The sequence below is a fragment of the Bos mutus genome, chromosome 16 (genome assembly GCF_027580195.1).
Source record: "Bos mutus isolate GX-2022 chromosome 16, NWIPB_WYAK_1.1, whole genome shotgun sequence".
Taxonomy (NCBI): Eukaryota; Metazoa; Chordata; class Mammalia; order Artiodactyla; family Bovidae; genus Bos; species Bos mutus.
Window position 1 is genome coordinate 33,629,787 of NC_091632.1, and position 14,876 is coordinate 33,644,662.

General features: G+C 52.0%; 1 protein-coding gene across 4 annotated transcripts in view; it reads left to right on the forward strand.

Annotated features, from left to right (window-relative positions):
* Positions 1-14,876, forward strand: part of KAZN (kazrin, periplakin interacting protein) — a 1,347,864-nt gene that overhangs the window by 1,260,198 nt on the left and 72,790 nt on the right. For all 4 annotated transcript variants that reach the window (XM_070384944.1, XM_070384946.1, XM_070384947.1 and 1 more), the window contains one exon: positions 9,902-10,038. In XM_070384944.1, the coding sequence (XP_070241045.1) occupies positions 9,902-10,038 (137 nt within the window). The remainder of the gene's footprint in view (positions 1-9,901; positions 10,039-14,876) is intronic.

Sequence of the window (14,876 nt, forward strand, 5' to 3'; positions counted from 1 at the left end):
CAGAGAGGGTGTGTGAGTTCCCAAGGCCACCCAGCACACTGGCTTGCACCCTTGCATCCTTCCTCCCTGACCTCTGAGCATTCCCTGCCTCCTCTCAGGGCCCAGCCAGCACCATGGTCTCGTCTGAAATGACCTCACACTAACATGAGCCTGAATAATAGTTTACACTGTGTGGAGCATGGAGCCTGTGGGCCAATGCTGTGTTTCCAGAAATCTCCCCCCGCCCCCCAAAGACTAGGGAATGTCACAGTTCCGGGCCCATCCCCTGCCACTATTTTTAGTGGTGATCTGGAGGAAGGAGGACTTTCCTGGACTTGCCTTCAGAGTCTGGAAAACAAACACCACCCCCTCCCCACCCTCACCCTCCCAGTTCCCCTGGCAGGAAGTGGGAGCCCGGATTCCCGGGCCTGCCACTCACCCTCCATGCTTCTGCTTGAGCTCTGAGCTCTTCAGAGCTGAGGGACGGGCGGCAGCAACAGTGTGCCCCTGCCCTCAGGTAGGACCTCAGACAGCCTGCCACAGGTCCCCTCTGCCCCCTACAGTATCTCTTCTTATTATACTGTCTGCAGGTGTCTGATCCCCTCCTGAGGGTTGGCCTTGCCCTCCGTCTCAAGTGTTTCCCAGGGCCCCAGGACTTCACTGATCCCTGATGGTCCAGTGGTTAAGACTCCGCTTTCCAATGCATGGGGTGAGGGTTCAATCTCTCATTAGGGAATTAATGTCCCACATGCTGTGGGTGCAAAAAAATTTTTTTTTTAATTTAAGAATAAATTTTTTCCCCAGGGGCACTTTCCTGGTCGTCCAGTGGCTAGGACTCCACACTTCCATTGTAGGAGGCGTGGGTTTGATCCCTGGTCAGAGAACTAAGCCACGTGGCAGAAAAAATTAAGTTTTTCCCATTGGGAGCCCCGGGCATCTCTGCTTGAGACAGACACTCTCCAGGTGGCTCCTCCTCTCATCACCCCTCTGCCCAGGCTCCCAGACAGCCTTCCACCTCCTGCACTTGCGTCCCCTGCTCAGACTCCCCCAAGAGGGCGCCCCTTCCCTCCCAAGACTGCCTGGTCCCCTTAGATGGTGATGACTGTTAGAATGGTATTAAAACACAAGCCAGCAAGCACCGTCAGGCATAGTTAGAGCTTTTACTTTGCTTTAATGCTCACCCCAGTAGAATGAGATAGAAGCTGTTATCCCTCTTTACACATGAGGAAAAGACATAGATTGGTTAAGGAATTTACCAGAGTCACACAGTTCATGAATGGTGGAGCTGGGCTTAGGACCCAAGTCTCTGTCTGCAGAGCTTGGTTCCTCAGCCATGCCTGGACCCACTCTCCTGTGTTACCTCTTCTATGGGCACCTGCTCAGATGAGCAGTCCAGCCCCCATTCAAGGCTCACAGGCATGGTTGGGTAATATGATTAATTGCCAATATTGAAAAATAAGGAGATATTTAAAACAAAAACTGTGACAATCTAGAGTATGGAATTTTCTAGAAGAGACAGCAGGTATGGTAACCCTGTGCCCCATTCAGTCATGGAACAGCTGCCCTTCCAGGTGGGATATGCATTCTAGCTCCCCAACTGCCCTTCCGTCCTTACGATGATCCCTGGAAGGCCCTGTGGTTGTTGGATGTTCCAGCATGGGTGTGGTGGTCCTGTCTTGAGCCCCTAAGCTGGAGAATCAGGGAAGGAAGCAGCAGCTTGAGATAGCTGGCAATTGCGAGCACACCCGCTTCCCTACTCTGTCAAGCCACCAAGTCATTCCTCCCCCTACTTTCTTAACCTGCATGGACCGTGCCTAGTGCCAGCTCCTGGAAATACTGTCGGATGAGGCTCATGCCCTGCCTTCAAGCAGCTTCTAGGCTAGTCTGGGGGGCAGGAAGATCCTGAGCTGTCTCTCTGTCAGGCAGGCTGCCAGTACACATCCCTATGAGGAAGGCAGGGCTCCCCTGCAATGAGTAGAGGCCTGAGCTGTGGACTTTGAAAACCCAGAAAGAAACTACCCCAAATTCAAAGAAGGGAGAAAGGCAGGCGTTCCCTGGCAGAAAGACAGGGATATGTAAATGTCCCTTCCTCTCAACAAGCTCAGTCTATGTCATATTAGAAGGTGGCAAGTTCAGCACAGATAAAACAGGGAACGGAGTGAGGAGAGTGTCCAGGGAAGGCTTTGCTGAGAAGTTGATGTTTTAGTCAAGACCTGGAGGAGGCAGGAAAGGGACCACAGCGGGGAACAGCCGGTCCAGACATGCCGAGGGAATGGGCATGAACCAGGAATAGTGAGGAGCAATGGGGCAGGGATGGTCGGGGAGATCATGAGATGGGAGGTTGGGGGATGACAGGTCACATGGCCCTGATGGGTCATTCTAAGGACTGTGCTCGCCCTTGAGTGAGATGGGCTGTAGGCGAGGAGCAGAGAAGTGACATGATCTGACGTGCATGTTAAGGGGACACTCCCTGCTGAGCTGATGTAGACTTTGGGGCTGGGAGACCAGTTAGGAGGCCACTGCACAATGCAGACCCAGATGGTGGTGACACGGGCCAGGGTGGGGACCAAGGAGTGGCGAGAAGAGGCCGGATTCTCGTAATATGTTGCGGGCAGGGTTGACGTGGCTTGCTGGTGAGTTGGGTGTGGGGCGTGAGAGAAATAGAATCAAGGAAGGGAGATTCTGGGGCTTGGGGTCAGAGGAACTGGAAGGTTAAGGTCACCATGAACTGAGTTTGGGGAGATGAAGAGGAGCAGGTTGTTGGGGGGCTGGTCAGGGACTCAGGTCTCCGGCGTGTGAAGTTGGATGGGACGAGGCGGCCCTTGGCTCTGAGTGTGAAATTCCAGGCAAGGTCCAGGCTGCGTAATATCAGCATATGGGTAGATTTAAAGCTGGGAGGCTGGATGAGCCCAGTCAGGAAACTGTGGAACGGAAGGTCCAAGGCCTCTGATGCCCGGAGGTCAGAGTGAGGGGACATAGAGACAAGAGCCAGGAGGGCGTGGAGCACCCTTCCCTGTGAAGTCAAGTGCCTTAGGCAAGGATGGTGGGGTTTGCGGCTCAAAGGTCATCGGTGACCTGGGGAAGAGCACGTGCCACAGAGGATGGAAGAAGGGCAGTGGACCCGCCTCAGCCCTGGAGGGCAAGGGGAGACAGAATAAAGGCAAGCAGAACTGTGTCTGCCCCCAGGACCCCGGAAATACTGGATGCTACTCAGTGATAGCCATGGGCCAGGTCCCCCCTCCTCCCTAGGCTGTCTGCTTCGTTCAGTCGTTGATTTGAGAGTCAATCCATGGGTATTTACTGAGCACTTACTATGTGCCAGGCACTGTTCTAGATGCTGGGGATACAGTGATGAACAAGGCAGACCAGATCCCTGCCCTCAAGGAGCATATATGGCTCACTGGGGGTGGACATAAAGTTACGTAAGTAAACTCAGCAATCCTTCATTTAACTTTGACTCATTTCAGGGAAACAGTCCGCTCTCTCACCCTTAAGCACACAGGTTGGAGTCTGTTTGCCACCATCTCGTTGATGTGAATGAACTGCTTCTTTAACTTTTGGTTAAATGGAGCTGAACTTGGTTCCATGGAGTACAGTGGTAATCAGTACAGTGCTGACCTGGAAGAGGCTCACCAAACCATATTCAAACATGCCAGGTCTCTGCCTCCTCATCTGAGGCAGGGCTGGAAAATCTGCATTTACCCCCTGTAGTCCCAAGGCAGACATCACCAATCAAACCAGGTTCCTGTAGAGCCTGGTTCATCAGTTATGTCTGCATGGACACAGGATTGTAAAATGAGAACCTATATTCCAGATATTTTCTTTCCCAACCCCAGGCAGGAGGTTAGAAAGGTCACACTGCCTAATTTTTTAGGCTGCACTTGGAGAGAGCAGCTGTGGAGATTATGCAGAGATCATGGGCCTGGAAAAGACCCTGATGCTGGGCAAGATAAAAGGCAGGAGGAGAAGGGGACAAGAGGATGAGATAGTTGGGTGGCATCACCAACTCAGTGGACATGAATTTGAGCAAACTCTGGGAGATAATGAAGGACAGGGAAGCCTGGTGGGCTGTAGTCTATGGGGTCGCAAAGAGTCGGGCACAACTGAGCGACTGAATATCAAAGTACTGGTCAGCTGTCAGTTCTGCTGCTCATTGGCCGTGTGAGTGGATCAACCCACCTCACCTGGCAGTGAGAAGAGAGGGGGTGGTTTCCATTTGGGAGGAGCAGAACTGCCAATGAATTTCACTCAAAGGGGTTGACTTCAGAATCAGGAGACCTGGGCTGACCGGCTGTGTGACAGTGGATATTCTTTCCCTCTCTGGGCCCCAGTCTCCCCATCTGTAAAGGGAAGTTGAGCTGGAAGAACATTTTGGTGAGTGTTTATTAAGAGTGGTTTGCCAAGCCCTTCTGGCTCCCACCTACCCACCCCTGCTTTCTCAGAATCTGTCGATGCTGAAGAGGTTAACTGGACAGGAATGTTGGATGGAAAAGAAAGGGAGCCCCCTGCTGGCGGCAGCTGGGATCATCATCGCAGACTCAGGTCTGCTGACCCTACTGGCTACCCCATCTCTACCTCTGAGCCCATGTTTATCATCAGGCTAGAATTTTCACAAGGTCTCTTGTCCATGGACCATCCAAAACCAGGCCTGGAGTCTTCTGAGCTCAGACTAGTGGGAAATCTGACCCTGTGGGGGTCTGTGCCTTGGGCTGGCTGAGGATCCTGCAAGTGGGAGGGATGGCTGGTGAAGGATTCCCTAAGAGCTGTTGGCACACACACATGAGCGTGCATGCACACACCCCCTCCTTCCCGCAGTCACGGAGCAGTCATGGGGTGTGTGTAAGAATGTCACACCGCCTTTAATGGAAACCTCAGAAAGCCCCCTTGGGGTTGTAAGACAGCTGCAGAAACTGTGTCTTGTAGCAGGAGTAACTGGTGTGAATTTTTGGGTCATCCCTGACTTTATGGATCCATGCGGGTTCTGTGTTCACAATAATGCACTTTCACAGTAGGGGTGATGGAGGAGCGTGAGTGGGTCAAGGTCAGAGGCCAAGGATGCAGGGCCAGGGTCTGCATGGGTCCTGGTGAGTCAGTTAACCCTTTGAGCCTCAGTTCCCTCCTCCATAATGTAGGTGCAGCCCCACCCCCAGCCCAAAGTCCCGAGGAGCAGAGGAGGCCAACCGGGCCCATGCGGCTTTGTTGGGGGTTGGCGATTTGGGAGCCCGCAAAGCCATGGGATAGGAGGGTGGGTGAGTGTCAGGGCCAGGGGGCTGCCACTCACTGCTTGGCCTTGTTCCTTAGTCTCCCTGGGTGCCCACTTCCTCATCTACAACATGGACTGACTGCATAACGTGGTTGTGAGAATTAAGTGACAAAAACCCATCAGGGGCTTAAGGCCGTGCCTGGCACATGGGAATTGTTCTGATATCTTGGAAATTGAGGCTCAGGGAGGTTACATGACTTGCTTGAGGTCTCAGAGCCAGGGAATTCCCTTGTCCAGTGGTTAGGACTCTGAGCCAAGGCTAGAACCAAGATACTCTGACCCCAGACCAGGGCCCATCTCACCCAGCTATGTGATGTTGGCCAAGGCCTTGGACTTGTCTGTGGGGGACAGTGATCAAGGCAAAGTCTCCTAGGACCTCAGGAGCCAAAGGGAGCTCACAGAGTCAAGCATGCTCATGATGGTGGGGGAACTGAGGTTGGGCAAGGGAAAAGCTGAGAGCCTGGTCCCTGTATGCCCAGCGGGGTTCTCACTGCAGCACTGCCCCTGTGAGTGAGGAGAGACACCCCCCACCCCACCTCGTGCTCAGAGTTAGTTAGTGTTAGTCACTCAGTCGTGTCTGGCTCTTTTCAACCCCATGGACCGTAGCCCGCCAGTCCATGGAATTCTCCAGGCAGGAATACTGGAGTGGATTGCCATTCCCTTCTCCAGGAGATCTTTCAGACCCAAGGATTGAACCAGGGTCTCTAGCATTGTAGGCAGATTCTCTGCCATCTGAGCCTCCAGGGAAGATGTGTCTCACACTCAGAAAGGCCCCGTAAAATCCCTCACTCTCCAGGCCCACAGCCCCCGGAAGCTCAGAAGCCAACAGTTAACCTATACTGTTCTCTTTACACCACAGCTGTGGCCTCCCATTGCCTGGATGCTGGAGGTGGGGGTCTGCTGTGCTGGAGTCAGGGGACGTCTCTGCTCTCTCTGGTCTCCTCCTCCCAAGAGTCGTGTTTGCAGAAATTGAACTGGGGCTGACGCCACTCACCCTGCCCCGCGTCTGGGTTAGGAACTGTAGGGACTGAGCCAGGGAAGGAGGAAGGAATCTGCTGTGGAAAGGCAGAACCCAGGAGCTTGAGAAGAGTGATGTCCCCAGAGAAGCGCCATGGTCTTGGGCCACACCTGGGCCCCTGGTTCCACCCTCTAGCTCACTCTCTATACATCTGGCCTCGAGTTAGAAAAATCAGTCCCTCCCCACACACCCTCCCTCCCACCCCCAGAGTCCCCACATTCCCAGGAGCCTGGCTGGTTTCCTGCAGGGTTTGCTGGGCATGACATCACCCATCACCATGGCAGTGGTTCTGGTGGCCCAGTTGCTGGCTCGGGACACGCCTGGGTGAAGCCGGGTGGCGGAGACTCAGGAGAACAGAGCACTGGGGAACTTGGGGAGGAGGCAGGAGACTGGTCTCAGAGAGAGAGACCGTCATTCATGCTCACGGAGCATCACCTGTCACCTCGTCTTGTATTAGGAACGTTTGGAGAATGTCAAACAGAGTTTTGAAGGAGAAATAAAAATATGCTTATGACAAAGGAAGGAAGGACACTTTCCACTGTGTAATTTTCATAGCTGTGTGTCTGTAGTTTACATTATTTTGGGGGGAGTCTGTCAGGCTAACCTCCCTATTTCCCTAAATAGTTACAATTCTGATTCCCCCTTTGGGGAGCCCCCCATCTGTTGGGGTGACAGCACCTGGATGCACGGGCATGTTCAGGCTCAATGGGGAGACACACCCCCACTTCCCCACCTGAGGCCAGCACGGGCGTCCCCAGGCGCCCCCAGGTCCTGCTTCTCTGTGTGAGTTCCCTTGAGTGGGTTGTAGATGTGCTTCTGAAAAGCTGAGCAGACGACACAGCAGCTTCTTGGTTCTCACCGTGGTTCCAGAGGCATTTTGTCTTCATTTGTAAGTGGTCTTCACTTGGCATTCATTCCAAGAGATTCAGCTTCCGTGTTTTCTCGATCCTCAGGCTGCCAGGGCTCTAACCCAGCGTCGGGCCCAGCAGGCCTGGAATTCCAGCCCTGCTGACCTAAGTTGCTGCTCTGGCAAGCTGGCCATGAAGGAGACAAGTCCAGCTGCAGGAGCCAGGAAACTCAAAGCTGTAATTTAAAGCCCCCCGCCCCATGGACCTCCCTGGTGGTCCAGTGGTGCAGAATCCACCTGCCAATGCAGGGGACACCGGTTCGATCCCTGATCTGGGAAGATTCCACATGTTGCAGCGCAGCTAAGCCCATGCACCCAGCTATTGAACCCGTGCTCTAGAGCCCATGAGCCACAGCTGTTGAAGCCCGCACACCCTAGGGCCTGTGCTCCACAGCAGGAGAAGCCACCACGATGTGTAAGCCCTACTTGCCCCAAGTAGACAAAGCCCACATGCAGCAAAGAAGACCCAGACATTAATTAATTAATTTTTTAAAAATTAATAAAGCCACCCCCAAGACCCGGAGTCCCCACTGCAGGGTCTCTCTGTGGCTCCTTGCACGTGCCAACACTGCTCCAGCTGACCTGCCTCTGCCCTGTTCTGCAGGTGGTGCTGGGCTGGGGGAGAGGGGTGGGAATGCACCTTACGTCAGGCTCTGAGCTAGAGCTCAGGGTCCCCGGTCCTTATGCCATACTTTTTCATATCAGAAGCTAAGTGTGTAGGTTCAGCATCCAGGACGAGATGGGGGGGCGCCACCATTGCCTGCCCCGTATCATTGCCCTCAGCTAGCCGTGGAGCCAGGACCTTCTGGGATTTGGGGGGCTTCCCTGTAGAGGCAGCATAAGGCCAAGTCAAGTGTTTGGGCCTTGGGGTCAGATGTGGCTGTGTGACTCTGAGCAAATGACTTAACCACTCTGCGCCTTCACAGGCTGGAAGCTTCCAGAGCTGAGGAGTTGCTTTGCCCCCTTCCCACCACCTCCACAGTTCCTTCTTCAGCGTTCTCTCCACAGAGCAGGGAGGGGACAGAGTTCTGGGGACCCTGGAAAAGCAGGGGGGCCACCCTGATGCTGGAGCCTGCCCTGCACAAGCCCGAGCTTGCCCGTCTTCACTCCCTTCACCGCAGAGCCAGTGCAGTGAGCAGAGTCTGGAGGGAGCACCTGTTGCCAGGAGGCTGCGTGGAGCACAGGGCACTCTGTGTGTGTGTGTGTGTGTGTGTGTGTGAGTGACAGCTTCACTGGGATACAATTCACCCAGCATACAATCCATCCATTTACAGTACATAATTCAATTGTTTTTATTATATTCACATATATTCAGTAGAGTGTTTGCATCACTTTAAATGGGGGTGCATCACTTTGAATCCATCCCTTTGGCTACACCCCCAAGTCTCCAGCCCCCACGCCTTCTACCCCCCCACCCAAGACAATCACTAACCTTTCAATCTCCACAGATATCCCTGTTCTGGACATTCCATATACATGGAATCCTATAGCATGTGGCCCTTTGTGATCGGCTCCTTTCACTTAGCATAATATTGTCAAGATTCATCACGTTGTAGCATGAATCATTGCTTCTTTTTATTGTCAAATAATATATGTTATATGGATGTGCTACATTGTTGAAGATTCATTCATCAATTAATGGCCATTTGGTCCTTTCCCCTTTGGCTATTATGGTTAAAGATGCTATGAACACATGCATACACGTTTCTGTGTGGACATATATTTTCATTTCTCTTAGATATATGCCTAAGAGTGGAATTGCTAGATCATAGGGAAACTTTATGATTAATCACTTGAGGAACTCTCAGGCTGTCTTCCACAGAGCCTGTACCATTTTCCGTTCCCACCAGCAGTGTATGAAGGTTCTAGTTTCTCCATATCCTCGTCAACACTTGTTCCTGTCTTTTTATATTTTAGCCATGCTGGTGAGTATGAAATAGCTTCTCACTATGGTTTTGATTTGCATTTCCCTGATGACTGATGATGTCAAACACCTTTTCAGGTGTTTATTGGCCATTTCTTGGGGAAATAGCTCTCCAGGTCTTTTGCCCATTTGAGCTTTAAGAGTTCTTTATATACTTTTACGTTATATAAGCCCCTTATCCGATATGACTTACGAATTTGTTCTCCTGTTCCTTGCCTTGTCTGTTTACTTTCTCCATGACGTCCTCTGAAGCACAAAGTTTTTCATTTTGCTGAAGTCCCATCTCTCTGTTTTTCCTTCTGTGGCTCATACTTTTGGCCCCATAACTTGCTGAGTGTTTTTAATCAGACACTTTTCCCCATGAAGGGAATGGCACTGTGAGCTGTTGGGCTGGGCTAAGTTCTGGTGGCTCATATTGGACTCTGAGAGGTCATTTCAGCAGGAAATAAAGGGTCCCATCAGCTTCCTGGGTGGTGGGAGTCACAAGTTCACCAGGCCTCCAGCTCTTTCACTCAGGGATCTAGCCAGTTCAGGGTGGGAAACAGACCTTCAATCAGGGACTGCCCCCCCTGGTTGGGTCAGTAAAAGTAAGAAATGAGAATTGGGACTCTAGAGATAGGAGGGCCTGAGTTTGAATCCAGGGAATGCCACTGAGTGATGTGGGAGCCTGGGACAGAAACGTCTTCCTTCTGAATCCTGTTTCCTCCCCTGTTCATGAAGGAGTAGAGAAAAGGGTCCCTTCTCAGTGTTTGCATTCAGGCTGACAGGCAGCTAGGATCTCGGGAACTGACTCAGTCCTCTGTCCTCCAGCCATGAAAGCCGACCGGAAGCGCCTAAAGGGTGAGAAGACGGACCTGGTGAACCAGATGCAGCAGCTGTATGCCACGTTGGAGAGCCGGGAGGAGCAGCTACGCGACTTCATCCGCAACTACGAGCAGCACCGCAAGGTCGGCACCCCCACCCAACCCCGATCCACCAGACGCCGGACACTGGCTCCCCACCCAGCACAGGGTCCGACCTCGCATCTCAGAACACAGGAGGACTGCTCATGTCCCTTACACTCACTGGGGGAGATCCCTGATGTGTCGGGTCCGGATCTGGGTCCTGAGATGAACACTCAGCCCCTAATCATAGCTCTGTGTCTCCTGGGCAAACCAGCCTGGACAGGAAGCCCAGTCAGTGACGTGTAGGCTCCAGATTCCAGCTGGTCTGGGTTCAGATCCCGGCTCCCCATGTGTAAGCCCTTGGGCATCTCCTTAACCTCTCAGAGCCTCAGTTTCCTCATCTGCAAAATAGTGATCATGGTGCAGACCTTGGTGAGATGGTGGCTACAGAGCATTAAACACGGTGCCTAGTGCATACTAAGTGCTCAGTAAATGTCAACTTTGTCTCCTACTAATACCATACTAAGAGTGTGAAGAGAGAGTGGGGAGAACCATGAGATAGCGGGAAATTCTGCCTCCCAGGAGTCCTGGAAGGCTTCACAGAGGTGGTGACATACAAGTCAGGCTCTGTGGGGTGAGTAGGAGTTTCAGATCAGATGACTGAGGAATTTGGTTCAGTCAGTATCTGGTATATGTTCTGTGGTCATGCCATAGAGAGCTTCCCAGGAGGCACAATGCAGGAGATGTAAGAGACGTGGGTTTGATCTCTGGGTTGGAAGATCCTCTGGAGGAGGGCATGGCAACCCACACCAGTATTCTTGCCTGGAGAGTCCCATGGACAGAGAAGCCTGGTGGGCTACAGTCCATAGGGTCGCAAAGAGTCGGACATGCCTAAAGAGACTTAGCACACATGTACATGCCATACAGAGTACTGAAACATAAGGAAAGAGAGTCAGTCCGCAAACCAAGCAGGCCTTATGAGCCACTGTGTTTGCAGGGGGAGAGTTGTAACCTTCTGGTGGGCAGGACAGAAAATCTATTGAAAACTGCCCTGTGCCTGATACCACATGACAGCAGGTGTGACCAAGGTTTGCTTGTACTCTGCAGAGAAAAATGGAGGTGGGAGACTCTTAAGTTTCCTCAGGCATAGGAGTTTTGAACAGTTCTTCCAACAGCTGGTGGGCAGGTTGCATGAGTACGCTCACGGGTGTTGCCTCTGAGCCGGAGTCCACAAGCAGGAACTTCAGAGACAGGATCTGAATTTAAATGCTTCATCCCCACGGCCCTCTTTGGTCTGCAGCACTGACCCTTCCTCTCACTGCCCAAGTATACAGATCCCTTCCTTTCCAGAGTAAAAACAGCCCTGGGGGAGCTCCCTGGGCCAGGCATCCAGAGCCTCTGAATGGTCCACAGTTTGCCAGCTGCCCTGGGTGTCAGCCCCAAGCAGCAGGGCCCCAGCTTCTCATGCTTGTCCTTCTACAGTGGGTGAGCTCAGTCCCTGGAAGTTGGCCTCCCCATGCCTGTCACTTGCAGACAGAGGGTGGCACTAAGTCAACAACCTGTGGAAGCAGAGAGGAGGAATGGGAACCACTGCTCCCTGCTTTCTTGGTCCTCTTCTGGGTCCCAGACTTCCTCTGTGTCCTCACTTGGCAGAAGGGTCAAGGGAGCTCTCTGGGGTCTCTTATAAGGGCACTAATCCCATTCATGAGGGCTCCACCCTCATAACCTAAGCACCTCCCAGAGGTCCCACCTCCTAAAATAATCACATTCTCTCTCTCTTTTTTAAGTATTTATTTGGCTGTGCCAGGTCTCAGTTGTGGCATGCAGGCTCTCTAGTTGTGGAGTGTGGGATCTAGGCCTCTGACCAGGGATTGAACTCAGGCCCCCGTGCATTGGGAGTGTGGAGTCTTAGCCACTGGACCACTAGGGAAGGCCCTGGGATTTCAACACATGAATTTTGGTGGGACACAAACATTCGGACTATAGGACTACCGCCTCTCTCAGTCCACCTCTGTCCATTCTCCTTTCCTAGCTGAAGCACCTGTAGTAGGTCCCAAGAACCTGATCTTTCTTCAGCAGGTGAGACAGAGAGAACCTTTGCTCAAGTGGCCCCATGCCCATCAACAGGGAAATACGGTCACCCTTGTTTGAGGGGAGGTGACATGGGGCAGGGGCCAGAGAATCAGCCCACAGCAATACCTGCTTCCTGGGATGTGCTGTCCCAAGGGCGAGGGGCAGGCCCCAGGCTGTCCTTGTCCTTGACACCACTTGTCCTCAGGTCATCAGCTTCCTTGTGTGTTAGTCAGTGTTCTCCAGTGATATATATATATATATATATATATATATATATATATGGAGAGAGAGAGCGATTTATTAGAAGAAATTGGCCCACATGATCATGGAGGCTGACAAGTCCCATGATCTGCCATCTACAAGCTGGAGACCCAAGAGAGCCAGTGCATCATCCAGTCGTAGTCCAAAGGCCTGAGAGCCAAGCTGTAAGTTCCATCCGAGGGCAAGAGAAGACCCATCCCCAGTTCAGCTCTCAGGTAGGGAGGACAGTTTCTTCCTTCCTCCACTTTCTACTCAGGCTTCAAAAGGACTGGATGATGCTCAACTCACGGAGGGAGAGCCGTCCACTGAGTCCACCAGTTTAGATGTTAATCTCATCTGAAACAACATCGCAGACACAGCCAGAAATAATGTGTAGCCAAAAATCTGAATGCCCCATGGTCCAGTGAAGTTGACACATAAAATTAACCATCACACTTGGCCCTGAAGGCAGGGTGACGCAGAGGTTAAGACCAGATAAGGTTTAGAATCTCACCTCTGCCAGTCGCTAGCCAAGTGGCCTCATCCTTAAAACTGGGATAATGATAGCAAGTCCTCAGAGCCCAGCCTTGTCAGCACTGAAGCTTCTGGTGCACAGAAAGCACACACGCCGGGGGGGGGGGGGATGCTTGCTATTATTGTTGTTGTTGTTGTTATTATTATTATTACTACCACCATCACCTCTGAGGATTCAGAGTCAGGCATTTGATCATGGAAATTCCACAGTGGGTTTCAGGGCCCTACTATGGGCCCCTCATCCACCACAGCCTGGTGATGTTCCCCCCAGCAAACCCAGAGAAGCACACGGCCGCCCACTGTTAGGAAGCCCCTGGCTGGGCAGGAGCAGTCTGAATAAAAGACAAAGTGGTCCATTTTCAAGAATAGCTAGCTTTGAGTGACAGCTTGCTGATGTAATAGCTGATAGCCATAAGGCTTACAAAACCAGAAAGTCTGGGCAAAAAAAGGGAGAGCGGGATGCCTAGGATTTTCACATGGGTTCATTGTATTGGTGAATTTAAAACATAAGAACAGGAATAGGGTTTCACTGGGCTCATCCTATTGCTAAATTCAAAACATAAGAATGTAAATAGGTGTGCAGGAAAGGAGGAAACAAGACGTCAGAGAGGCTGTTCACTCACTCAGTCGTGTCTGAGTCTTTGCGACCCCATGGACTGCAGCACGCCAGGCTTTCCTCTCCTTCACCATCTCCTGGAGCTTGCTCAAACTCAGAGTCAGTGATGCCATCCAACCATCTCACTCTCTGTCGCCTCTTCTCCTCCTGCCCTCAACCTTTCCCAGCATCAGGGTCTTTTCTAATGAGTCAGCTCTTGGCAGCAGGTGGCCAAAGTATTGGAGCTTCAGCTTCAGCATCAGTCCTTCCAATGAATATTCAGGGTTGATTTCCTTTAGGATGGACTGGTTGGCTCTCTTTGCAGGGCTGTCAGGGGTGGCCAGCCCATAAAGAGGGAGGGAACAAACTCAGGCAGTGTTCTAGCAGATTGTTCACCCATCATACTCAGCCAATGGGGAACTGGGGGAGGGGCTCGCACGCTAGGGTAACCTGCTCTGTGTAACGACTCTAGGTGTTCCTGACCACCGGACACTCCATCTTGCAAGACCGTCAGTAAAGCCTGGCTTCCCCCTACACCTTGTGTCTCCAAGTCCATTCCTTGAGTTTGGGTTAATGACAGTGTTTCTCACAGCAGGTCCTAGCTGGCCTCACACAGACCCCAGTCGTGGACCCTGCCTCCAGGAGAATGGGAGAGTCTCGGTAAAAAAGCAAGAACCACGCAGAAAAGTAACCCAGACAGGACCTTCTGGGGAGTTCCGAGGGTCCCAGAGGATCTAGGAATGGCGGGTGGGGAAAGTATTCCCAGGGTCCACGCACCTTGAAGGAGGATAGAGCCAGATCAGAAAAGCAAAAAGGGGGGAATTCCCTGGTGGTCCAGTGTAGGTCTTAGCACTTTGACTGCTATAGTCTGGGTTTGATCCCCTGGTCAGGGAACTAAAATCCTGCAGACTGTGAGGTGTAAATAAATAAATAAGAAAAGAAGGCATGGGATGCTTATGATAAAGGCTAAGAGGATCCAAAAGAAAAGGCCATTTCACACACTCTGACAATGACTGTGACGATGGCCATCTTCAGAAGCCACCTATCGCCACCTGACACAGGATGACTTACTGTATGCAGGCACTGGCGTAATCTCTTTACATTTGGTATTTTTCCAGCAACCCTATGCGGTATGATTGTCCCTGTTAGCCCCATTTTACAGAGGTGAAAGCTGAGACGTAGGTCAAGTCGCTCTTGCAGGGTCACACAGTTACATAAAGAGGGGAAGCAGGATTCAAACCCAGGCATTTAGGCTCTGGTGCTCATTTGCATAACATCTGGCCCGTACTGGCCTCCCACACTGCTCAGTACCTGTATAGATGAATAAACGAGTTACTTGTGAGATTCACTGTTTACAGGGCAACCCAAGGCAAACCACGGAGGAGAGGTCATGGCCACCCCCATCAGCTGTGGGAGGTGTGCTGTGCCCAGTGGTGGCACTGTGACCAACCTGGGGCTT